Raw genomic sequence first — 25,769 nt, 5'->3', positions numbered from 1 at the left:
TATTCCCAAAGGGTTTACATATTTCTCAAGTTGCAGAAAGAAATACCAATTTGTAGAAAAACCCAGACAGACTCTTCTCAGCTGGCCAACTAAATAATACAACCCCCTTCCAAGTTGAGACAGAGCCTTATCACACTTTGCCCATCTGTACATCTCACAATGGAGGCTATGGGAAGTCCTTCAAAAACTATTCCTCAAAAAAAAAAAAAAAAAAAAAAAACTATTCCTCAATGTTGGAAGGGCACTTTAGAGGAATCTGAAGAACATGTCAGAGCCCTCTAGAATGTTCTAGAATGCTTCTGTCCTTTTAGCTACATTCTAAGAAGTGGCAGCAGACTGGCCACAAAGATACCCTGGACATAGTATGGTAGGCAAGTTTGAAACAGGTAAACTCAGTCAGAAAGGACATTTCTGGTACTCTCAGGTACCACTGTAGTTGCTGCAGCTATAGAGCGAAAAGAAAAATTTTAATATCTGTACATGGGGCAAAATTAAAAAGATACAAGTGGGTATTCAATGAAAAGTAAGTTTCTCTCTCACTCCTGTCCCCAGTCATCTTATTCTCTTCCCCAGAGGCAACCACAGTTGCCTACATATTCTGCATCATGCCTCTTTCACTTAATTTATCACAGATGGCTCTCCACTTAATACACATCCCTTATTCTTTTTAACTGCTTCATAAGTTTCCATAATACAGATGTACTATAATTTCTTAACCCTGGAATTAATTATTATTTCCAGTACATCTAAAGCAGAAATAAAACATTAGCTATCCAAGGGTAGATACTACCCATGGATGTGTTTTTGTTCAGCCATCACCATGGTTTTAACACGTGTATCTGAATATATTTGGCCATATGGGATGTGGTGGAAAGAGCTGTCTACCAACATCCACTCCTCTTTTACAGGAGGGATGTCAATGAGAAATAGCTACCCTGCCAGGAACTACATTTCCTAGCTGCCTAGCAGCTAGCTAGATCCATGCAACTAAGTTTCCTCAGCTAGAATTGAGCGGAAGTGATGAAGGTTTCTGGTCTTCAGCTTTAAAAAGATGGCTGTTTTCTCCACACAAGCACTGCCCCTTCTGCCAGGTGGATGCTCAATGCCTGGAACAGGGCTATTTATGGTAGAGGCGGCAATGAAGGGGTAGACCACCACCGTGGCAACCTGCAGCTGCAAGCCTTAGGTATGGCTCTGGAAGGGGCAGGTCACTGCTAAGAGTGGAAGGAGGGGAGTTCCCACCCACACAGTAGAACAAAAGAAACCCCTGTTATGAGAAAATTTGCTTTATGAAAACAACTCTTTCAATGAGGAAAAGGAAGTCAAGATCCAAAAAGCACTGTCTTTAAAGTGCGATTTTTCTTACAGGAATTTCAGTAATAAAATATATTCTCTACAACAAAATAATAATAAAATAAAATATGTGTTATGGCTCTAAGAACAGAGCTATAAAATCTAAACAGCACTGAACAAGTTCCAAGTCTGACTGCATCTAGATTTTGTATACTTGCTTCATCACTGATTCAGTCTTTCTTGCACATTTCTGTTTTCTCTCAAACGCAGCAGCTGTTTGGGCCTGGACAGGATGGCTCCATGACCTGGATCAGCTATTACAAAAGGTAATCTCCCTTTTACACACAACAATCATGTCATACCAGCTTATCCCTATGAAAACATACATTTTAGATGTCATACCAGCACCCACCCATCTAGAGCCCTAGGATAACCTAGACTCCTGGAAATTTAGGTTCATACTGTTTTTACAGATATCAAAGATAAAGTCAATTGTTCCATCCTGCTCAAGTGGCTTGTTTATTTTTATAGATACACATTCTAAATCTAAATGTAATTCTCCTCCATATCACATAACTGATCTTCCTAAATTTGAAGGCATTAATGTCACCCTCTTCTAAGCTCTTTTTAAGTCCAAATCCTTCACCAAGTCTGTGGGAAGGATTCTCTGTAGGCTCTCCTCCCCTTGGTCACTACAGTCTTCTATTTCCTTCTCCTCCCTTTATAGAAACATCATCACTCCTATATAACAACCACCTCATTGTTTTCTTCACTTTCTTCTTTCATTCTTGCTTCTTTGCATCTTGTCTCTATCCTATTTCTTCTCCACACAATCAGTCCACCATAGGCCACTCTGACTCAGCTCAACAACCTAGCCTCACTTACTTTGTTTTTTACAATCCTTTGCTTCTAATAGAGCAGGCAAGTGGGGCTCAGTTCCTCTGTGAGGCCACCAAGCAACTATAGGGAACAGATCACGGTCCTGCCCCACTGGAGATCAAGAGGGTCAGGGGACTTTGTCCTCACACTGCTTTCCTCAGTGATTTCTGTGCAAATGAGTGCCTATGGGCCAAACATGTTGCTATTAGGATTATGTTTATTATCTTACCAAAACCCTACAGCTCCATGGACTGTTGCCCCTATTTTAGAGATTAAAAATCTGAAATGCAGAAAGATTAAGCCACTTGCTGAAAATCAAAACAGTTAATAAGCAGCTAAGCTGGACTCCAAATCAAGTCTTGTCTTTTCCACCATATGATGCAATGTCGTAAAAGCCACAGCACATCCATTCCCCAGCACAGCTGGCACTCCTTGTGGGCTTGCACAGCCAGAAAGATGCTTGCACGTTTCCAGTCTCTCCTTGCAAGGAAAATGTATTAAGATAGCTGCCCAGATTGTTTTAATCTTCTTGCATGCACAGAAAAATCTTCTGGGTCATAATCCGCCAGCCATGTGAAATTTTTATAGCATCATCATCCGTGGCTATTCCCACCTCAAATACCAGTTACTATGAAATTATGCCAGAATTTGGATCAAAGTATGGGAGAAAATGCAAGGCAAATTTTTATCTGATGAACTCATGGCAGAGAATCAAATTTCATAGAGAGTTCCAGACTCTAGTATATTAAAAAACAATCTGCAACTTTACTGTGAGGAGACTACTTTATTAGAACAACTAAAACATGCTGAGCTCTGCTGGGACACAGAGGTCATGCTAATGTGTGAGCCAAGGAGAGTCTTTTCTTGCTTTAGTAGAAAAGATAATAATCTGCAAATCACTAGCATCTGAGGCTGGCTTGATTTAAAATGCACACAAATATAGAAAAAGTTCCAGGAAATCACTGTATTTATAGCTTGCCTACATTAGTCAGTGGAAAGGCCCTTGCTGCTCCCAAAATAACACTTGGGAAGGCGCTGCATCCTAGCACCTTCACTAAGCAAAGGCATGCATGGTTCTCATCTGCTGTTCTGTAGGTTCCCTAGGAGGACATCTCCCACTTCCCAGGGAGCCAGGGAAGCAGACAGGACCCTCCAACCTCTACCCCCCTCCAACCCAGCTGTATAGAAGCTGGCTCAAGGAAGCCCCATCCCCAGAAGCCCCTCAGCAGGCCACCTGGAGGAGCCCTTGCCCAGTTCCCTCCACCAACCACCTAACCATCAGTCAGATTTAGAAAGCGGGGCCCCCTTGGCATTAAACCCTCCAATACACAGGATCTTCACAAGGATAAGATACAGAAGATTCTGGCCAGGTGTCAATCACCAAGATCTTTCATACATAAGTATCTCAGGAAATAACAGACAGCAAATTACCACAATGCAGAGAACAAGACCCTAGCCATGCACTCAGTGGGATGTCTGGGGTTAAAGGATTTTCATCTTCTTGGTACAGAATTTCATAATTCTTGGTCCATATGAGTGTGGGCAAGGCTCCAGACACATGGGATATTTATTTGCCTAGAAGTGCTTCCCCCCCGCCACCCCAGAATACCATACTCAAAGACCTTCCTGGGATGGGAAATGGCCAGATCTGCTCGTTCTGTGGACTCACAAAGGCCTCTGTGGCAGACATACATCCAGTGACTCCAACAGGAAAGGGAAAGACTGGGGTGCAGAGGGGCACTTCACCTGGCACACTGGGCTGGAAGACTTTATTCAGATCCAAGGAGGAGGCTCTGGAATGGGTTTTCTGTGGTCGCGGTGGTGGGGTGGGAGGGTCCTCGCCCCTTTTCATGGCCTCTTCTATGGAGGTGCTAGAGTAAGATCTGCAGCAAAATAAGGGAAGGTCAGAAGGGAGATAGCAAAGCTTTAGTCTCTGAAGCAGGACTGAAATGAAAATACCCAAAAAAGTCAAAATCACTATAAAGGACTGACAAGTGCCCATCTCAAAGCAATCATGAGTTCGACTGTCCCTTGGATGCCATTATCTGTTCAAACCCAAACCATGAACCAGAACCTTTTTTAACCTCTTTGTTCATATTATATCTTAGACCTAAATTTACCCAAAGGAAAAGCTTTCCGTAAATTCAAATCCGTTTTTATTGGTACTGTCAATAAAAATAACATGTAAACCTTCAGCTTAGCCATTTCCATATTGTAACAGAAGGGGTTGGTGGTCTTAATGGGCTGCAGCACTTTTCTCCTGTTTACATGTGACCTTGATGACAGGCATGTGTGGAAGCAGGGCAGATAACCCAAGAGTAAGCATCAGATGCTCAAGGGAATATGCCACAAATAAAATTTAGGAAAGGGAAACATATCAATCAGATGGAGGGTCTAGGCTGTTTTACCATGAGAAATACCAGTATGGGGAAATTTTCAAAGCAAAAGCTTCCTCTTAACTTTCTCCCTCAATCTGTAACAAGGCAGTAACTAACTAGACAACTTCTGAAATTATAACTCCAATAATTACATTCAAGAAACAGGAAATAAATAACCTGCCAAAGGTCACACAGCTAGGTAGTTACACTGATTCAGTTCAAACTACAATCTATTTCTAAATCCCATTTTTAAAATATTCTGATATTGTCTACGAGCCAGGAAAGAAATCTTTTGGAAGTAGCGGCTACACTATTTATTACAGATTTAATTATTTTCTAAATCAATTCAACTCAGTACATTTATCTATTGCTTAGAAACAGGTTTGTGGAGGAGTTCTCAATATGATTTTCTAAGAAGTGGATGCGTACATCCATTCTATTCAGCTTCTTGTCTAAGTTGTCAAAGAACAAAATGACCTTTGAGTCAGAGATATGTTGTAGGGACAAATTAACCTCAGAAAACTATTATTAGTATTTAGCTATTAGAGTGCCATTTATGAAATCTGAATCTATTGATAATTATGACACAACCTCATTTCTTGGTAAAGCTCATTTTGACATAACAAGTTTGCACTTTCCTGAATCATTCCCTCCTCGAGGTTCCTTTGTGGTAGTTGAAGAGTTGTTTGTCATGCAAGGTTGCAATCTTTCATAAAACCACCACAATGGCATGTAACATGCTCTGGAGTGGTCCCCGTAAAACAACTGGCAAGACAGGCAAGGCAAAGGCATATAGGAACTGGCAGGAAGAATGCTCTAATATTTCAATCAGAGTAAAAGGAAACCAATAGAAAAGGACAACAAAGTTTTCAAATGGGAACTCTTGATTTAAAAAGGAAATCAGAGACTCTAGCTAGAAATTAAAAAAGAAAAAACTTCTCTGCCAGAAAGAGCTTTAGTGACATTCTTCAGTCAAGAAAGAAAATATGTGCGTTTGTGTGTATATCAAAACACATACATAGAGTTAGGCACACCATCCGACACTACATATCTCATTCCATTCTACTTCCATATATATAACCTGTGTACCAGTATTTTCATATGGAAAGTTAACTGAATATTAAATAAGTAAAAGTATGACTACAACCAATTTAAATACAAACGTGCAGGAATCAACAAAATAATGAATAGAAGTAGTGTTAGAATGGTGATCTTCCCTCTTTCCCTCAGAGTTCTACAGAGTTTTATTATTCTAAAAAGGAAGATAAAAATAATTTGATCCTCTCGGTCTCAGTGAAGACCCAGTTGGGAGCAATGAAAATAAAAACATCTAAATTCTATCAAGAGACCAATCCCTAAAAGAATAATATATACAAGTTGGCCAGAGATATTAATAACAGAACATGTGACTATGAAATTTTGTACTTTCATTTGCTTTGAGAAACAGAGGAAGTCAACAGAAGAAAACTGTGAGGTTTAATCTACAGTTAACATAGCACACATAAACAGATTTCTGTAATTCAAAAGTTTTTTATGAGGACAGATAAATATTACTATTCCTACATCCTAAAGCCAATACTGTAAGCCAGTACAGTAAAAGATCTGTTGATCCTTAAATAAAAAAGATGAGGAAATGTGTTAGCCACAGAAACAGTAACCAAAAGAATTACTGTATCTATTGTTCCAAAAAAATATTTAGATATCTGTATCTTCTCTAAATAAGGAAACAAAACCCCCAATTTAGAAAATCCAGACATAAAAGATAAACAAACTAAGGGGTAACTCTTAGATTTACAAAAAGATGAGGTTTTCTTAAACATCAATACTTCAAGCATATGAAATAAGATCAGATTTAAATTCACTTCTTCAGGAATGTGTCTAAGTAGTCAAAGGAAAAAAAAGTTACCGAGAGCCAAAGCAAAACTTGGAAAACACATATGTACTGTCCTGTCTTACACTGCTGTCTACCACTGAAGAGTGATCCCAATACCATTACCCCTCTCTGATGTTCTATTAATGTTTCTGTATTTCTCCTTGATCCTCCATTCTGATGTCTGATGTCAACCGCAGCTCTGTCTTACTTGCACTCCCTCTTCTACTAGCTTCTACCCATCTAAAAACTGTGAAGCCAAAAAGAGGCTCTAAGGATAAAAGAGACCATAAGCGCTGCTTACCTAAAGCTTAAAGCTTCATTAAAATCACTGTGAGCATTTTCTTTTCCTACTCTAGGCTTTATCCCTCAGGCATCTTACTTTTTGGGGTCCACCTTGTCATGATGGTAAATTTCAGTGTAACCTTTTAACCACATTTCCTTCTCTCCAAAGCTACTGCCCTCTATTCCTTATCATCCTGCAACAAGTGGGCCATATCCACACAAACCAGTTCTTGTCAGGCGACCAGCCAGCAGCAGCCACCATCTTCCAGCACTAATAAACACAGAAACTAAGAGTCTCCCAGCAGCACTGCATGCTCCAAACAGGCCCTTCATGACATGTGAACTCACATCTATTCTAAGCTTCAAATCTGAAGGAAAAGGAAATTGTGGGTTGGGCTTCGGGTGTAGGATTTTATTTCTAGTCAGGGACAGGATACAAAGGGCATTAAAGCAGAAATTAAACAAACACTACCTGGATCTTGGTCTTGCTTTGAGACTGTTGGAATCCTTAGAAGTGGCTGAAACAAAGATTAGTTGTTGTTTACTTGGCTTTCATTTCTGCAGTTGAACAGGTTTATAAGCAATACTTGGGCTAGTACAGAACAAATACATCAACAGGTAAATGTGAGGTACAGGTGTCCCTGTGGAGAACTTAACCGTCTCCACGTTTTCATTATTTTGTAATTTTATTTCTAAAGCTAAAGGCACAATTCAAAGGACAGAGAAATCAACATTTTTTTCCTTTTGTCAGAGCACTAAGAAGCTATTCTCAAATCTATGTTGATGAATAAAGAAATTCCAGTATAAAAGACAACCCTCTCACGGGGTTATCTACTTAAATAATAGTGGGTTCAGACGTATGGTTTTCTTAGTCTATCATGATAGCCTAGTAATTGATTTTGAACCAGCTTCCTCTAAAGGCTAAAAAGAAATCTATCAGGTCATACATTTTAAGATTTTTCTTAAAGTACACACTATCAGAGCAGCATTACCACAGGAAATCAAAGGTCCCACAAGTTAAGTGGAAATGAGCTACACAGATTTTCCTATAAGAAAATATTCGTGTGTCCTCTGTGTCTGTGACCAAATCATACGGAGGATATTACGGAGTGAAATCATCAAAATAATTCATCAATCATATGACTTTTCCTTATTGAATTTAAATTATAAACTAACTTGCTCAGTATCAACACCCATGGAGCCTACTTTCCCATCACAAGTTGTTGGGAGTAATTAGAAACATTTACAAAAACATTAATCCTTTTTTATGTTTTCAATACCCTTTGGAAGACAACTTTAGAAACCATTAGTTATGCTAAGGTTTTGCAAACACTGCAAATTTTTCAACAAAAAATATCATAAAAATCCATAGAAAAAGTGCTACTAACTAGGAACAAGGAAAATATAGTTTGTATATTGTTTCCACAAATTCTTCCAGAGAGAAAATGTCTCAATGAATTATCCCATCCTTTTTTACATTGCTGTAAAGATAAAAACCCTCCTTGGGATGAAGCAGCCTGAATTGATGATGGCCATTAAAATCCATGGGTTAGATAAGCAGGAGAGAAAGGGGAGCTAAAAATGCTAACAAGGCACAAAGAAAATTAGCAATATATATTCCCTTAGATATAGTCAGTTGTAGAAAAGATACATTTCTCCCCAAAATAAGCATTTTAGCTTGCTGTAGTGAGAACACGGGCATCTTTTGACTTCAATCCATCAAAATGCTGCCAGAGCCCTGAAAAGCATGGGAGGCCTGAGGAGTTTAAGCCCTGTTCTGTCCATTATCATGCACCCACACCTGCATATGCATATAGTTTCCCCTACCCCACCTCCCACAAACACAAACCCCAGGCAGTCAGGGAAAGCAGCTAAAGGGGAGCCAGTCCTGCAGTCAAGCAGGCAGCCGTGGGGCTAAGTTGGACAGTGTGACCAGACTCACCACAAAGATGGGGGCTGCCCTCTGGGCAGGCTGCCCACAGCTGGCTCAGAATTCCTCTTCTCTCTCAGACCACACTGCTTTCCAGAAATATATGGGTCGGGAAAGCCTCAGTCACATTAAAATAAAGTCTGGTTCCCCAAACCAGATCATGGGGGTGACCGTTAATTCTTTTGTCAACTACCATTATCTTTGTCTTTTTGCTGTGTTGAGAATGGGTGTGGAAGGAGGGGTGAACCCTGCCAGTGAGAGATAGACAGACAGATGGGGTGTGGGGTATGGATAAGCAGTGAAGACCTGGACAGGAATCCTGGGGTCTATGTGTCCCTCCTGGCCACAGCCCTAGCTATTATGTTTCTGAGCCTTAGTTTCCTAGTCTACAGAATGAAGATAATAAAAATGTGGCCCTTTTCTCAAAGGAGAGAGAAGGTAAAGGTACTTTGAAAACTAAATGTATTTTAGAATTGCAAAATATTACGGTTGTAGAATGCTCCTAATTCTTCAAGCTTAGACAGCAAAGGAAGTGCAAGTGGGAGCAGGTAACTTAAGACAATGGGGTGACAGCTGGCAGTGGGGCAGCTGCTAGAGTCACCAATGGTGTTTGAAGACTACAGTGTGAGGTCAAAGAGGTCTCAGCATGACCTACAGACATCAAGAAAAAGATTACCATTGTGCAGTGTGCCTTGTTGAATTAGGCTGAAATATGACGTTAGCTAAGGAATGTATTAGACTCCACTAATATATCCACTTTCAGCAATTAAAAGGGTAAAAGCATATTTAAAAATATGTGACAAGGAAATCTCTCCATTCCCTGATAATGGTCCCACCACAATATCATCCTCTTCACCATTACTATTATCATTATTATCATCCATTGTGGAAGAGCAGGACAGGGGGATACTTCTGCCACCTGAGAAAATATATCTGAGGCAGATCTTGGTAAGTCCCCACAGGTTTCAGATCACAAAAAGCTAGAGAACACTATTCCAATTAAGTCTTCCATCAGCCTCCAAGTCCCTGAAAGTCAGACTCAGCATTTGGGACATGTGAATAACTGCAAAAATGGCCAGGGCACGATGTATTGGAATCCAGGCAGAAGCCAGCGGGTAGATCGCAGCTTTTCATTTAGCTGGGAAGAGGGAAGAAGAATGACAACTTCCTAGAACACCCCAGGCATGTCATCTTTGCAGCAAACTGAAATAGGATAAAAAAGCAAGCCTAAAGTATAATTCTCAAAAAGGCAGCAATTCAACTGAGGTGAAATGTCTGTATGGCATGGACAGACATTCAGAATTAAAAACCACCACCTTGAAACTATAGTGTCTCACACTAGAAATCCAAACATGCCCCCAGGAAAGAGGGTATTAAATATGTTTTCAGATGAGGGATTCCCTCATATCCACTCCAGAAAGGTGCTGCAATGGTAAAAATGAATCAGAAACCACATAGCGTGTTCCCAGGCAGAATGTGAAACAAATTCAGATGTACTTCATGCACTGTGGCACACGCTGATAGCATTTGTCTGGTGACACCATGCCCTATTCAATGAAGGAATCTTAAAAATGACGTCTAAAGTTCATGCTCCAGAGAACACATAATGTTCATGGAAAAAACAGGAAGTTATTAACCTCAAAGGCTGTTGGAAAAGCACCAATCTAACTCTCCAAATTCCACTATCTTTTATTAATACTGTTAACATGAAGTTTACAAAAACTGAGGCGCATCCACTTTAGCTCCAGAAATTAGAGATGGAAAAAACCTACCTTGGGCATTTGTCCTGAAACGGGGTAAGAGGGTAAGCCCAAAGTCCAATTCTCTAACAAGCCAGCAATCCATTTGCCCTTACATAAACTGAGCATTTCTCCCTATGATGAAGGAACCCAAATCATTTTCAAAAGCCCAAACCAGGCTTGAGAATTCTTATCACTTTTGGAGTCATGGTTGATCTACAATCTCAATTTTCTATTTCTTAACATCATTTCCTAGAGGCAGAGGTTCCCAAAATAGGCTACACATCAGAATCGCCTGGGGGGCTGCCGAAAAACACAGATTCTTTTTTTTTTTTTTTTTTTTTTTAAAACACAGATTCTTAAACCTCATCACTGAACTCAATCATATATTCTCATTCATATTCATGCTCTCTCTTCCCCCACCCCTCTCTTTTAAACCTTGAAAGAACTTAGTGTTTGGGAAATACTGTACTATAGTAGCATAAGCCTCAATGTTACATTGATTCCTTTGTTCCAACTTTAAACAAATAAGCCAGGGATGATAGCTAGTTAACCAAAACAAACATGATTTACTTAATAAATATTATGAGAGATAACAATGAGAGAATGCAGCAACTTCTTTCACAACCTTATACCTGGAGCTCCAAATAGTAACACCCTCCCTAGCCAGTTTGTTTTTAACTAGGTTCAGCCTGGTTCGGTGATGGTTCCCATTCAAGTGAGCTGAGGACACAGGCCTGGTCATCTCCACAGTTCACAGACATAGTTCCAACTCTCCAAAATATGGGCAAACACAACTTTTTTTTTCTCCTTGGAATCCACTCCATGTATAAGCACACTTACTTGCCTTCCTGATGGTGGTGAAGTTTAATGAAAATATCTGAGATTTTTGCTTTGGAAATGGAAAAGTTCAACTGTGGGCCTCCAGTTGATCTACTCCATCAGCTCCTTACTCTACACAGAAACCACAATGGTTTACTGAAATCTCAACTCCAAACCTTCCCAATTTTATAGTAAAAGTAACAGTGAGACTCTAACTTCAAACTGAGTGATCCTATCAGTGAAACCTAAACTCAGAACTTAAAAAAAAAAAAACCACCCTCTTCTCATACCTGAAAAGAGGGAAGGAGTAAAAAGCAACCAAAAGGTTTTCTTAGAATAAAACACAGGCAAATATTTAGAGAGAAATCTACATTACTACTAATTTTCTACTCACGGAAACTACTGGTTTTTTTAAACTAATAAATAATTACATAAAAATATAGTATAATGGTTTTCTCCTACCTGGATCCTCGGACATATCCTTTGGTAAGGCTTCATCTGCAGTACTTTTCAAAGCTAGACGTGTTTTGTTTTGTTCTTAAAGAACACAAGAAAGAACGGAGAAAAGAAAAAAACTGTAAATTTTATGTCTGAGGCACAGTTTATTAAAACAAAGAATCCCTAGTCATCGCTTATGGAAATGGTGTTATGAACCATTTGCAGGTTGCTATAGCACTCTGTAAAACAATAAAGATCCCCTTAAAGTATGGAAACAGGTTCTCATCCCACAAAGAACAAAGCAGTATTTCCAACTTTCAACAGAGAGCACCTTTAGTGGCTACAAGGAGTATTACGAGAAAGTATCAGAAATTTCCCCATTTCATTCCTGGCACCCAGACCAATGACATCAGAATCTCTCTAGGAGTGAGATGGAGCCTTCAGTATTTTTAGACCTCATCCAGTTATTCCAATGTGCAGTCAAGGCTAAGACCCACTAGTAAAGACACTGATCAGAGCATGCACTGCTGCAAAAAAATGTCTAGTTCGGCCTACCTCTCCTGAGCAAATATTTAAATAGACAGCAAGCAATTATTATTTCCTAATAGGAAACTTATTTTTCATGTTTAACTTCCATACAAAGCTGCAACGATGGCAGGTCTCGACAATAACCCCTACAATAGTTTCACTGATTTTTAGTCCCTTCAGATAAGCCTGTCATTCACGGGTAGTAAATCAGTATCGAATAATAGAAAGAATACTGGCTGGAGACTTAGAAAATGTTTGTTCTTATCTACACTCTTTTTATTATTAAACTAATGATTCATACTGCCTGTACTTCGGTTTACTCATCTCTGTATTTTAGGTGATAAAACATACTAGCTTCCACTGAGTTTTGTGAAAACTGAGTAAGACAATGAATGAGGAAGGACCTGGTAGATTATGAAGCATTATACAGAGTAGTGCTGGGGGGAGGGGTTAGATGTCCTCCTGTTCTTCTAAATATTCCCAGGCCAACTCATCTCTGTGCTTCACGGTAGCTCTGACATGGAAAACTGTGCTATACTGCTTCTCACCCACCAGGTAAGACAGACAAATGGTTGCTGGCTCCATGACACGAAGTCAGAAGATAAATCCCAGGGACAGAAGATAACTTCCTCAAGGATTAGACCAGTGCACAAATACGCATTTATACTGATGTTCTGGGCTCACATCTGCCAACCCAAGATGTTAAGCTCTCAATTCTTCCAGCTTCCAGTCATTTTCTAATTAGTGCAACTCAATTTCAATGTAAAGTATAGTTTGAGGGTCAGCAGTGAGTAAGGGGCCAATGAGTTGGGGGGCTTTGGAAACTCCCGTTACCACTTAAGAAACTACAGTTTTCTGAAAACAATTTGAACTACTTAAACCATCCAAATGTCTTCACATGGTGACTACTGTCCTCATATGCTCCAGAAGCCAGCCATTCCAAGAGAAGTAGATGAAGAAACACAGGTAGAATGTTCCTAAAGGAAGAAAACTCATTCTTTTCATACCTTGTTTGTCATCACTAGTCACATCTTGGGTTGGGACAGGAAAGTCAGCTGTGTCTTTAATAGATAGCTTCTTGAGGGAAAAAAGTAAATAAATTATACAGGTTGAAATGGAAATTAAGTTGCACATACATATGATGAAAATGCTTTAAAAGCAACATAGCTTGCCAATATTTCTGTCTTCAGTAAACCCTGACATTTAATACTACTTTATTTTTTTAGACTCCCAGTGAGGTATAAGTTAATTTGTGTTGAAAATGTACAAGGCAGCCCGGGTGGCTCAAGAGATTTAGCGCCGCCTTCAGCCCAGGGCGTGATCCTGGAGACCTGGGATCAGGTCCCACGTTGGGCTCCCTGCATGGAGCCTGCTTCTCCCTCTGCCTGTGTCTCTGCCTCTCTCTCTCTCTCTCTCTCTCTCTCTCTCTCTGTGTGTGTGTGTGTGTGTGTGTGTGTGTGATGAATAAATACATAAAATCTAAAAAAAAAAAAAGAAAAAAAATGTACATGTTGGGCACCTGGCTAGCTCACTCGATAGAGTATGTGACTCTTGATCTCAGGATCCTGAATTTGAGTCTCACATTGGGTATAGAGATTACTTTAAAATTTTTTAAATTAAAAAAAAGAAAATTTACACATACAGAGAAAAAAATGACAATTCAGATTTAGATATATGTATAAGACTGCACATTAAATATGAATCCAGTGTGGGATTCAGCTGGAGAATTGTGTAACATTTGCCCATTCTGTCAAAAACAAACCTGCACTTTATGTACTTTTTCACAAGCAGAGAGAGGTTCTGACAAGTGGCCCCTAATGCTTGCCAAAATGTGTTATGCAGGGAGTGCTCAACCCTGATTCAAACAGCCTCCTTGTCAAGGAATAAGAAAAATGAACAGAACAAAATTTTCTCCTAACTCAATCAGGGGAAAGTCTTCACTAATACTAATAAGAAAGAATACCCAAATTAATCACGTATTGATCTGTTTAAAATCTACTTATTATAAATTTCTTTTAAAGTCTCAATTAGGGCAGCCCGGGTGGCTCAGCAGTTTAGCGCCGCCTTCCACCTGGGGTGTGATCCTGGAGACGTAGGACTCGAGTCCCATGTCGGGCTCCCTACATGGAGCCTGCTTCTCCCTCTGCCTGTATCTCTGCCTCTCTCTCTGTTTCTCATGAATAAATAAATAAAATCTTTTTTTAAAGTTTCAATTAATATGCATTCTAAGACCTTTGATAAAAGAATAATATATATTAATAATTACTATATATATAAACAAATTCTAGAAAGATACATAAACATTAAAGGGAGACTGGGTAGATGGGGAAAAGGATGGGAGGAAGACCTGTCACTATATGCCCTTTGACATTTTTTAAATTTTAAACATATTCAGAAAATTAAATAAACCTTAAAGGAAGTGGGTTAAATCCTGTAGCTATTTGGTTTAACTGGTTTGCCTCTCAGAATCTGAACAACCCTACTGAAATAAGCAATACTTCTGTTTTTCAACTGTTTTTGAAGAATGGAGTTCAGTACTGCTTGGTGGTAACCTGATCTAGGATTTAACAATCCTCAAGCAGGTCATTCTTGGCATTACCATGAAGCTTCCAGATATAATTTCCCAAAGTCTACTATCTCCAATAGAACACAGAATGTATCTTAACAGTGCCTTTCTTTCATTTGCTTCTCTCAGTCAACTATAAACTAGATCCCTAATACAAGAAAATTATTTAGGAGTAGAAAATATAGATTAAAAAGTCATTCCCCCCCCCAAAAAAAAGCACCTTTGAAAGAAATTTTTAAACCAAAATAGATGGAAAGGCATCCCATGCTCATGGGTAAGAAGATTCAATATTGTTAAGATGGAATACTCCCCAAATTCATCTACAGATTCAGTGCAATACTTCTTTGCTTTTTTGCAGAATTTGAACAGCTTGTCCTAAAATTCATAAAGAAATGCAAGGAAGCCAGAATAATGAAAAGATTCTTTAAAAAGAAAAAAAACAAAAGACCAAAGTTGAAGGACTCAAACTTCCTTTCAAAATTTACCACAAAGTTATATTCATTAAGACAGGGTAGTACTAGCATTATGACAGACATCTAGATCAATGGAATACAATTGAGAATCTATAAATAAACCCTTAAATTTACAGTCAACTGATTTTCAACAAGGGTGTAAAACAATTCAGTGGGGGAAAATTGCCTTTTCAATAAATGATTCTGAGATAACTGGATATCCATATACAAAAGAATGAAGGTTGGGGCACCTGGGTGGCACAGTCTGTTAAGCACCCAACTCTTGGTTTTGGCTTATGATCTCAAGGTTGTGAGATTGAGCTCTACGTTGGGCTCCATGCTCAGTGCAGAATCTGCTTAAGCCTCTCCTTCTCCCTCTGACCCTCCTCCCCTGTTCTCTCTCTTTTTCTCTCTTCTCTCTCTAAAGTAAATAAATAAATCTTTGAAATAAAAAAAAAGAATGAAGGTGGACCTCTTCTTCACGGCATACAGAATAATTCACTCAAACTGGATCACAGACCTAAATGTAAGACCTAAAACTATACAATTCTTAGAAGACCACATAGGAGTAAATCTTCATGATCTTCTGTTAGGCAATGGTTTCTTAGATATGACACCAAAAGGACGAGCAACAAAAGAAAAAAATAGACAAACTGGACCTCATTAAAGTAAAAAAACATTCGTGTTCCAGAGAACACTATCAAGAAAGGAAAAAGAAAAACCAAAGAAAAAAAATACTTGCAAATTATGTATCTAATAAGGGACTTATATTCAGAATATGTAAACAACACTTATAACTCAATAATAACCCAATGTATAAATGGACAAAGGATTTGAATAGACATTTCACCAAAGAAGATACACAAATAGCAAATAATCACAAGAAAAGGTGCTCAACATCAGTAGTCACTAGGAAATTTAAATCAAAACCACAATAAGATACCAACCACTTAACTCCCACTAGGATGGCTGAAATAAAAAACACAGACAATAACACGTGTTAACAAGGATGTGGAATGATTGGACCCCTCCTACATTGCTGGTAGAGAAATGTAAGATGCTTCAGGTGCTTGGAAAAACAGTTTGGTAGTACCTCAAAAAGTTACACACAAATTACAATATGATGCACAATTCCACTCCTAGGTAAACAGCCAAAAGAACTGAAACATTAAATCCACACAAAACTTGATACATGAATGTTCACAGCAGCATTTTTCCCTCACAACCCCAAAGTGGGAACAAGCCTAATGTCCATCCACTAAAGAACATACAAACAAAATGTGGCAGATCCACACAACAGAACCCTACTCAGCAATAAAACGGAATGAAGCACTGACATATGCTATAACAATGAACTTAATGAAAGAAGGCAATCACCAAAAAAAAAAAAAAAACATATATTGTGTGGTTCTATATTTAATGTTCACAATAGGCAAATTCAGAAACAGAAAATAGATTACTGATCACCAGAGGTTGGAGGGGAGAGGGTACAGTCAGTGACTGCTAATGAGCACAGGCTTTCCCTTTTCTGGGGTGATGAAAAAAGTTCTAAAATAAGACTATATTGGGCAGCCCAGGTGGCTCAGCGGTTTAGCGCCGCCTTCAGCCCAGGGCCTGATCCTGGAGACCTGGGATGGAGTCCCACGTCGGGCTCCCTGCATGGAGCCTGCTTCTCCCTCTGCCTGTGTCTCTGCCTCCCTCTCTCTCTCTCTCTCTCTCTCTCTCTCTCTCTCATGAATGAATGACTAAATAAATAAATAATAAAATAAATTAAGACTATATTGATGGTTGCACAGCTCTCTTAATATACTAAAAACCACTGGATCATAAACTTTAGAGGAGTATAATATGTGAATTACATTTTAGCAAAGCTAATTTACAAAAGAAAGACATCCAGTAATGTAAGAAGCATTGCTAAAGAGGACTTTACCTGAAATTATAATCTTTAATTCTTGAAGGAAACAAATACACGATTACTGCTCTACTGTCTAGAGATCTGATCTGTACTGCTGAAAAAAAGTTCTCATGACCTAAATCAGCTACAGCTTCATTCAGAGCACAAACACCTATACAGAATCATCCCTCACAGGACTAGTACCAAGATCTACTTAAATCCTATGCGTGCATTCATGAGAGATTAAAAGATTGGTAGAAAGAACAATGAATAAAATAGAAAAAAAATGAAATATTTAATCATTAGCTACTAAAATTTGACCTATACTTCTTGAATGGCCAAAGCATCAATTAGCCTCATTACTTTGTCCTTGAATTCTGTATATTATTACATGATTATGTAAAAGTACCCCACCCTAGAATATAACAATTTTGTTGGGAATGAGGAGTTGTTATTGTTTTGCTTTCTTGTTTGGACAGGGCAAAAGCAAAGACTTTAAACCACCACCCACCACCACCCCCCAAAGAGCCAATTTAAAGTATACAAAAGTATTTAACATAAAACTAGCTGCACATCACGTCCATAAAGGTGAATATTCATAATGTCATCAAGGACATCAGAGTGTGCATGCGTTTTTAAAAGTACCTCCATTTACAACTATTTATTTGCTCCTTTCCTTTTAGACAGATGATAGATGACTACATGGGGGAAAGCAGCACAAGCCAGTAACTAATGTCTATAAAACACAGCATCATTTGTGTCTGTTGGAAGGGCAAAGACCACCTGATACCGTGGCAAGTTGAAATGTAACATTTATCTAGAAAGAATAGGAATTTATGACATTTTTTTAATCACCTAACAACCTCATAACATTATACAAGTAGGGGGACCCATAGCAAACAAAGAAACAAACAAAAACAGGGCAACTGAATAAGTCTCCAGACACTGCCAGCAGCCCCAGAGTATAAAGAGGACCATGAAAAGTGGCTGATTATTTTATCTGCTTCTCCATCATACTCATATTTCAAAAAAAATTAAACACCTAAAACTCCTCAAATGCACATCTATCACTCCTCCTGATGTTACTGTATACTTATTTCCCATGAGTAGAAATCTATTGAGGAAAATAACAGAAGCTATGACTCAAAGAAAGAGTAGCACAGAGGTGAAGAGAGGTGTGATCAGAGGGAGCACTGCAGAAGCAGGCTGATTCCATCACAGAAGAACAGAGGAGGTCATTGCAACAGACTGTATGCTTGAGAGTACTGTGGAAAAAAATAATCACATACATTTGCAAGAAATTAAAGAAATGGCCCTGTATCCTGCCTCTGACTTCCATCATCTTGCAACAGTTTTAAGCAGGGTCAGAGGACTGTAACAGCAGCCTATGAATAAACCTCCATTTATTACACATTTCCAGACTTTTTTTTAGGATGGGAATAGCAAATATCATAAGTTGTCATCACAGCAACAGCAATCATAACAGTGATGATGATGATGAAGATTGTAATGATATTAATAATAACCATTATGGGCAGCCCCAGTCCCCAGTGGTTTAGCACCACCTTTGGCCCGGGGTGTGATCCTGGAGACTTCGAGTCCCGCGTCGGGTTCCCTGCATGGGGCCTGCTTCTCCCTCTGCCTGTGTCTCTGCACACCCCCCGCTGTGTGTGTGTGTGTGTGTCTGTCATGAATAAATTTAAAAAAAAAACAATAACCATAATGACTCCTATTTTCCTATTTATTGACGCATACCTATGGACCACTAAGCATGTGGCTAGGCCCTTACATCAGTGGCCCAACACTGAAGGAATTCTACAGATTTCTCTGGGGGATAATCCAAATTAGTCTTCATTTGGTCCCAACACTAAAAGCCCTAAGGGAGAAGGCAGCTTTGAACATGATTTGGGATCCTCTTACATAGTTCTCAAACTTCCTCTTAAAACTGTTCTGGTCCATTAGACTTTGTTCCTACTCAGCTACTAAAAATACTTTATTATTTTTACTCTAAAATTAAAGCTTGGCTAAAATAAACAACTTGGCTAGCATTTTTCTGGCTTCTTTTGTCTATACCTACATTTCACCCCTAGAAGGTCAAGACACTACTATGCTTATTTCACTAAATCTAGTTCTAGGAAGAAAAGGAAAAAAAAAAGTAATTATAGCTATATCTGGTGACTAGATTTGAAAGGCTGAGCCTCAACATAAGTACTCAACATGAAAAGAAAATGTTATGAAAGTGGATTTTCCAGCCTGTAAAGAACACAGGCTAATGGATTTTAATTCCACACACATTTATGATTCATTAATATACGAAGATCTTTTACCTCCATTCTATTCAAATCACGGGGCTGCTGGTTCGCAGGCATTGACTCAGAATAAGAATCAAATAGCGTGCACTCCCGCTTGGGCTTAGGAAAGGCTAAGAAAAAACAAAAAGAATACATAAGAATATTACCATAGTCACAGCAGGCATGGTTTTCTATCAGCTTTTCTGTGCTTATGAAATATAACAACAAAATCAGCTAGCACTGATAGCTGATGACAGTAATCACGTGGAGGTAATGTCTTGAGTTCTTTACATATACAACCTATTTTATCATCCTCATTTTATATGTGATGAAACTGAGGAGCAGGGAAGTTAAGCAACTTACACAAGGTCCTACAGCTGGTAAATGAAAGACCAGGGACTTGAACCATCAGCATTTAAGTTGTAATACAATAGTAATAACCTTCACTATCATGAACTACTATTATGCTACTAGCATAATTTTTAAGTGGCAGTAACTGGTGATAGTTTTAACGCTATAAGCATTAACCTAAGGAAATACTTCATTTTAGCTACTGTTGTTGGAAACAGACAAGATATTATCATGAAAGGTACCCAAGAAAACTTTATAAAATACTCTTTTCTTTTGGTTAACAGAAATAACAAAAATAAGAGCACAAGTTCTTGCTGATTTACAACAAGGGAATCACATTATGGGTGTCTTCTAACAACAGGGACAGAGGCTGTTATGTTAGCTGGGTAGCTGAGTGGATTATGCTACTTGGTAAACTAATACCCAACACACCATTTCTGAGAAGCAGGTTCTGTTTCACTACTTTACCTCAAATTAAGAAATGTCTCAACAACCAGAAAATTGGTCAACACCCCAAGGAGGAAAAAGCAGATCACGGCAGACAACTAAAAGCTACAAATTTGTCAAGACCAGCTATTAAGAAATCAAAATTTCAATGCCATGTTTAAACAGTTTTTTAATCAAATGTTAAAAATGGATTGGCATTATTTTTAACCGTTTCTCACCACCCACTCCCACCAGAATTTGAAATGCCAACTTCACCATGCAGCACAGTACTGGTCTCTGACTAGCAGCTACCACATGCAGTTGAATACAAGCACTTTCTCTGGTGGCCTGCTTCCCGCGGTCTCAATTCCCTGATACTAGGAAGGGCAAACCGCGAGCCCTGGCGATTTTTCCAACTATACCAGGTAGTCTTGTTTCCTTGGTAAAAACTCAGCAAAACACCTTTCCAAATACCATTCCACAATCCAACCACATAAGCAGGTTGAACCAAGATAAGATTTGTTTTTAGTTTACCAGTGATTTGACTAGGATTACATGACTTAAGCAGAGAGCCTTGCTACACAGAAAGCTAACACTTTCCAAACCGACAAGTGCTGTCATTAACTCCTAAATCTCTCTCTCGACTGGCCCCATCTCTCCAACTCCACTGTCCTCTCTCTAGAGCCAGCCTCCTGTGGTTCTGACTGAACTGCTGCCATTACCTGGTCTTCCAGTTTGCACCCTTGCTCCTCAAAACCTGCTCTCCAATCAGCAACCAGCATAATTATTTCCAACAGGAAATCTGACTGTGGCACTTCCCTGCTTAAAACTCATCAACGGCATGGCCCATGATTTGTTCCCTACCTTCCTCTTCAGCTTCATCCCCAGCCCCTCCAGCTCTAGTCTCTAATACTCTAGCTACTGTGGCCTGCACTTTCCGTGCCTCCCATACTCCAAGTCCCCTCCTAGGGCCTCTGCAGCATACCTGCTGCCCTCTCTGCCCAGAGCCTACTCTTCCTCCTTCTTCACCTACATAGCCCTTAGCTCATCCTTCATATCTCAGCTCAAATACTTAAGAAGGCCTTCCCCAAGGTCATGCACACACTTGCTGCAGTTGTGCTTCTCCTCCACGGCACCTATCACCACCTCCAATTACAAGTACATGAGTTTATTTAACATCCATCCTCTAACTGCCAGCAAGTTCCATGATGGTAGGAATGCTCTTTTATACAGCATTCTGACCACAGAGAATAACACAGTGCTCACAAATTATTTTTAACAAATTCTACAGTAAAAATCTATACCAGAATCTACTCAGTCACCTAGGCAAGAAAATATCAAAGGCCCATGGTTAAGCTACCAAATAATCCAACTTTTCCTCCCAACTATATCCTCTTATTTTCACTGTTAGGGGGAAAATCAGATATGACCATCTGTTTTGTTATTTTATTGAAAACAAGCTTGTATAATTGTAAATGCATAATAATATCAACCGAATTTATACTCCACCAATCTCATTGAAAACTGGATTAGATTTTTTTTAAAGACCGAATGTAAATCAGAAAAAAAGTTGCAACAAGAAGCTAAGCTTTTAAAAAAATCAAGTGGGATACCATAAAAATGAACCCCCAAAATGAACAGAATCACTCATATTTTGCAAAGTCTAAAAGTCACAGAGAAAACCTAGACAGTTCCGGCCATTTTCTTTTTCTTTTTTTATAAATTTATTTTTTATTGGTGTTCCATTTGCCAACATATAGAATAACACCCAGTGCTCATCCCATCAAGTGCCCACCTCAGTGCCTGTCACCTAGTCACCCCCACCCCCCGCCCACCTCCCTTTGCCCCACCCCTAGTTCGTTTCCCAGAGTTAGGAGTATTTCATGTTCTGTCTCCCTTTCTGATATTTCCACTCATTTTTTCTCCTTTCCCCTTTATTCCCTTTCACTATTTTTTATATTCCCCAAATGAATGAGACCATATAATGTTTGTCCTTCTCCGGTTGACTTATTTCACTCAGCATAATACCCTCCAGTTCCATCCACGTCAAAGCAAATTGTGGGTATTTGTCGTTTCTAATTCTAGCCATTTTCTTGAGCTATATACAAAAATAAACATGCGTGGGCAGCCTGGGTGGCTCAGTGGTTTAACGCCACCTTCAGTCCAGGGCATGATCCTGGAGACCTGGGATCCAGTCCCGCGTCAGGCTCCCTGCATGGAGCCTGCTTCTCCCTCTGCCTGTGTCTCTGCTTCTCTCTCTGTGTGTCTCTCATGAATAAATAAATAAAAATTTCTTTTAAAAAATTAAAAAATAAACATGTGTGATAAAGCATTAAAAAGTTAACTGTTCAACCTCCAGGGTTTGCCTAAAATATGCCATCACTGAGTTTGATGGGGTTTTATGAGATCTCTCATTTTTCATTAGAACTATATAATTATTATTTAAGATTAATCCCACAAGCTCTGGAAATGATGTACAGTTTCTGTTTAATTAAAGGGTATATGAGGGCAGCCCGGGTGGCTCAGCGGTTTAGTGCTGCCTTCAGCCCAGGGCATGACCCTGGAGACCCAGGATTGAGTCCCACGTCGGGCTCACTGCATGGAGCCTGCTTCTCCCTCTGCCTGTGTCTCTGCCTCTCTCTCTCTCTCTCTCTCTCTCTCTCTCTCTCTCTCTCTCTCTCTCTCTGTGTGTGTCTCTCATGAATAAATAGAATATTTAAAAAATAAATAAAGGGTATATGATGGATTCTTCAGTTGTTTTGGTATAAATACATGCTAACAGCCTCCACAAAAGATCAGGAACAAACAAGGGACTTCTTCCAAAGGAAAGAAAGATGCCTCTTAACTGGCATTCTGTTTTACAGACTCGCCCTTACTGCATTATCAAGGCAAAAGCAGCCATTTGTAGCAGTAAAGGAATCAAAAGAGGCTACTTGTCTTCTGTTTACACACTTCTTACACAAGGCTTTCAGATTTTTAAAAATTTTACCAGTGGCTTTTCAAACAATCCATGAAATACCTGGATACCTACAAAGTGACTTCTCAAACAAGGAGTCATGACATCCAGCATAGGTTCCATGGCATAGGGCATCAGAACAATGTTAACACCATTAATCAAGACTGAAAAACAGAAAACTAAGTGTGGGCATGGGAGATAAGCTGACCCAGGACTCTCCCCAGGGCTCACAAAAGCAAACAGTGATGATATTAAATATAACTAAATAGCCCTGGACCAGACCTTGGTCCTCTGGTCAGCTGTTCATCCCCATTAGAGAGAGACAAAGCCCCCATGTGGCCCTGCTTCCAGGAGAATGGGCTCCTGGATGATCCGATACTGGCTTAGTTATGAAAGCTCTGCCCTTGTCAAGAAAGCCCCAAGAATGTTAGCACTTCTTTGCCTCAATCCAGGAGAAACAGAGAGAAAAAAAGAGAAAAAAAGATGGAGAGGGGATGCCTGGGTGGCTCAGAGGTTTAGTGCCTGCCTTCGGCCCAGGGAGTGATCCTGGAGTCCTGGGATCTAGTCCCACATCGGGCTCCCTGCATGGAGCCTGCTTCTCCCTCTGCCTGTGTCTTTGCCTCTCTCTCTGTGTCTCTCATGAATAAATAAATAAAATCTTTTTTAAAAATGGAGAGATAGAGATGAAAGTGGAAATAGAGCACTTTGTCATGCTGCCCAACTGCAAACTGGTGCCTGGGGACCTATGAGGGTCCCCCAGCCTGGAAGGAAGGGTATAGCAGGCTGAAGTTACATCCTGCTGCAGTCAGAAAGCAGCTGCTATTAGCAAAGTCTAAGCTCTGAAATAAGGAGGAGCCTCTACTCTCTGAACACCCCCCACCCCTTTATACTTTCTATGGAGGCATTTGGGGAAGATCTCAGAATGGGTCACTCTTCCCCCAACATGTTTACCTACCACTGGCCCCGGCTACATACTTGGTCTCTTCCCTTTGGTTGAGCTTTGGCCTGCTGACTACCAAATACAGAAAATGATAGACTTTTTATTTAAGAGTCAGAGACCCCAAGACTGACCTAGATAAGTCACTGGCCACTTTGAATCTAATGTTGTTATGAGGGGAAAAGGTAAGATAAACTAGGGCCCTTTCCAGATCTAACCACAAAATTCGTACTCTGTTAACAACTATTCAGTTTCTTTAGATATTGCTCCTTCTTGCCAATAATCATCCATGACTAGTTCTCATGCTTTTAAGAGACCTTCCCTAAAAAGTTAGGAAGGTTGACAGCACTAGCTGTCAATGGAAGCTATACTTCTCTAAGTAATAGAAATCGTATCAGTGCCCACTGCCTATGAAAAGGGCAAGAAGAAAAAAGAAAAGGGCAAGAGATTTCCAGTCTTCCAAAAGAACTGATACAAATGTTAGATACCATGACTCTTTCTTATTGAAAGGGTTTGGGGGTAATAGCTTTATTACAAGGAGAAAGACAAAGAGTTCTATTCCAACCTTGTGGTGTGCCAGAATGTTCTATATCGTTATCTGATTACAGTTACATAGATGTATAAGGATGTAAAAATTTATCAAGGGTACATTAAGATCACAGCACATTTCATGACATGTAATTATTTTAACTTCCTCATTAGGTATAAGAGTTCCATTCTATTCCATTGCCCCAGGCCATCTGGGGACACTAGGATGTACTAAAGACACCAAGTCAGCACTGGCTCTACAGGAGATCTTCCTCTTCATTCTATATCAGCTAGGAGGTTCAGTACTTGCCTACTCCACAATTTCTAGGAAAGGGTAAGTGACTGGTTCAAATCCATCCAGAGAACAACAGAATGCAAATAACAGATGACTCATACTTACCCACATCACTCCTATTATTCATATTATAAGATGTGAGTCTAATATCAGTTAAAATACTTTAAATACAAAGGACTCCACAAAGTACGTGGATACCACCTCAGTGCACAAAAAGTTCTTATAAGGCCTGGATGGAAAATGTCAAAGGTTTAGGACTTTGATGAGGCCTTACCTGCTTGCAGGTACTCTGGCTGCAGAGTCGGAGGCAGGCCTTCAGGCAGTGGGTAGCCGTTTTTCCGAGCCACAATGAGATGAAACGCAGCACAGAATTCAGGCAGGGTCAGGGCTCCATCGCAGTCAGCATCACTAAGTTCCCTAAATATAACATGTCACAAGCACCTAACATGGGGCTTGGAAAAGTTACTCAGCCTCAAATATGCAAACACGGGGGCACCTGAGTGGCACAGTCCATTAAGCATCCCACTCTTGGTTTCAGCTCAGGTAGTGATCTCAAGGTCGTGAGATAGGGACCCATGTCAGGTTCCATGCTTAGCATGGAGTCTGCTTAAGATTCTCTCTCTTCCTCTCCCTCTCCCCTCTCCCACCCTGCTCCTGTGCATGTGCCCCTCTCTCTCTCACCTCATCCCTCAAATAAATAAATAAATATTTTTTTAAAAAATATGCAAATACAACTCCCAGGCTCTCTGGTGGTGGCCCTGCAAAGTCTCCAAATGCCTATGAAATCTCAGGGGGACACTTAGAGGACAAATGTTGATCAACAGTGCTAGTACCAGTAGCACTTTGTAAACAAAACTTTACATTCTTCAGGTTCTCTGGCAGGTCTGTTTCATAACACTGAGTACACAAGA

The 25,769-nt window shown here is 39.7% G+C and overlaps 1 protein-coding gene and 1 long non-coding RNA gene across 17 annotated transcripts in view; one reads left to right on the top strand and one right to left on the bottom strand.

Annotated features, from left to right (window-relative positions):
- The window catches only part of REPS2 (RALBP1 associated Eps domain containing 2), a 231,362-nt gene that overhangs the window by 88,189 nt on the left and 117,404 nt on the right, over positions 1–25,769 (bottom strand). For 13 of the 14 annotated variants that reach the window (XR_003132118.3, XM_025437486.3, XM_025437468.3 and 10 more), the window contains 6 exons: positions 25,133–25,275; positions 19,402–19,496; positions 13,170–13,239; positions 11,659–11,733; positions 7,178–7,223; positions 3,919–4,055 (listed from right to left, as the gene is read on the bottom strand). Coding sequence is in view for 13 of the 14 variants with exons in the window: in XM_025437486.3 (XP_025293271.1) it covers positions 3,919–4,055; positions 7,178–7,223; positions 11,659–11,733; positions 13,170–13,239; positions 19,402–19,496; positions 25,133–25,275 (566 nt within the window). In the remaining variant the exon portion in view is untranslated. The remainder of the gene's footprint in view (positions 1–3,918; positions 4,056–7,177; positions 7,224–11,658; positions 11,734–13,169; positions 13,240–19,401; positions 19,497–25,132; positions 25,276–25,769) is intronic. The other variant, XM_025437476.3, reaches the window with a different exon arrangement.
- Positions 1–25,769, top strand: part of LOC112653423 (uncharacterized) — a 48,618-nt gene that overhangs the window by 16,558 nt on the left and 6,291 nt on the right. Inside the window, exons 3-4 of one of the 3 annotated variants that reach the window (XR_003132184.3) lie at positions 1,564–1,619; positions 24,738–24,897. This is a non-coding gene — a long non-coding RNA (uncharacterized LOC112653423). Of the gene's footprint in view, positions 1–1,563; positions 1,794–12,717; positions 13,589–24,737; positions 24,898–25,769 lie in introns of those variants that run through there. The other 2 variants (XR_003132188.3, XR_003132182.3) reach the window with 2 other exon arrangements.

Source organism: Canis lupus, chromosome X (genome assembly GCF_003254725.2).
Source record: "Canis lupus dingo isolate Sandy chromosome X, ASM325472v2, whole genome shotgun sequence".
In the NCBI taxonomy this organism is placed as follows: domain Eukaryota; kingdom Metazoa; phylum Chordata; class Mammalia; order Carnivora; family Canidae; genus Canis; species Canis lupus.
This window is presented reverse-complemented; position numbering and strand designations above follow the sequence as displayed.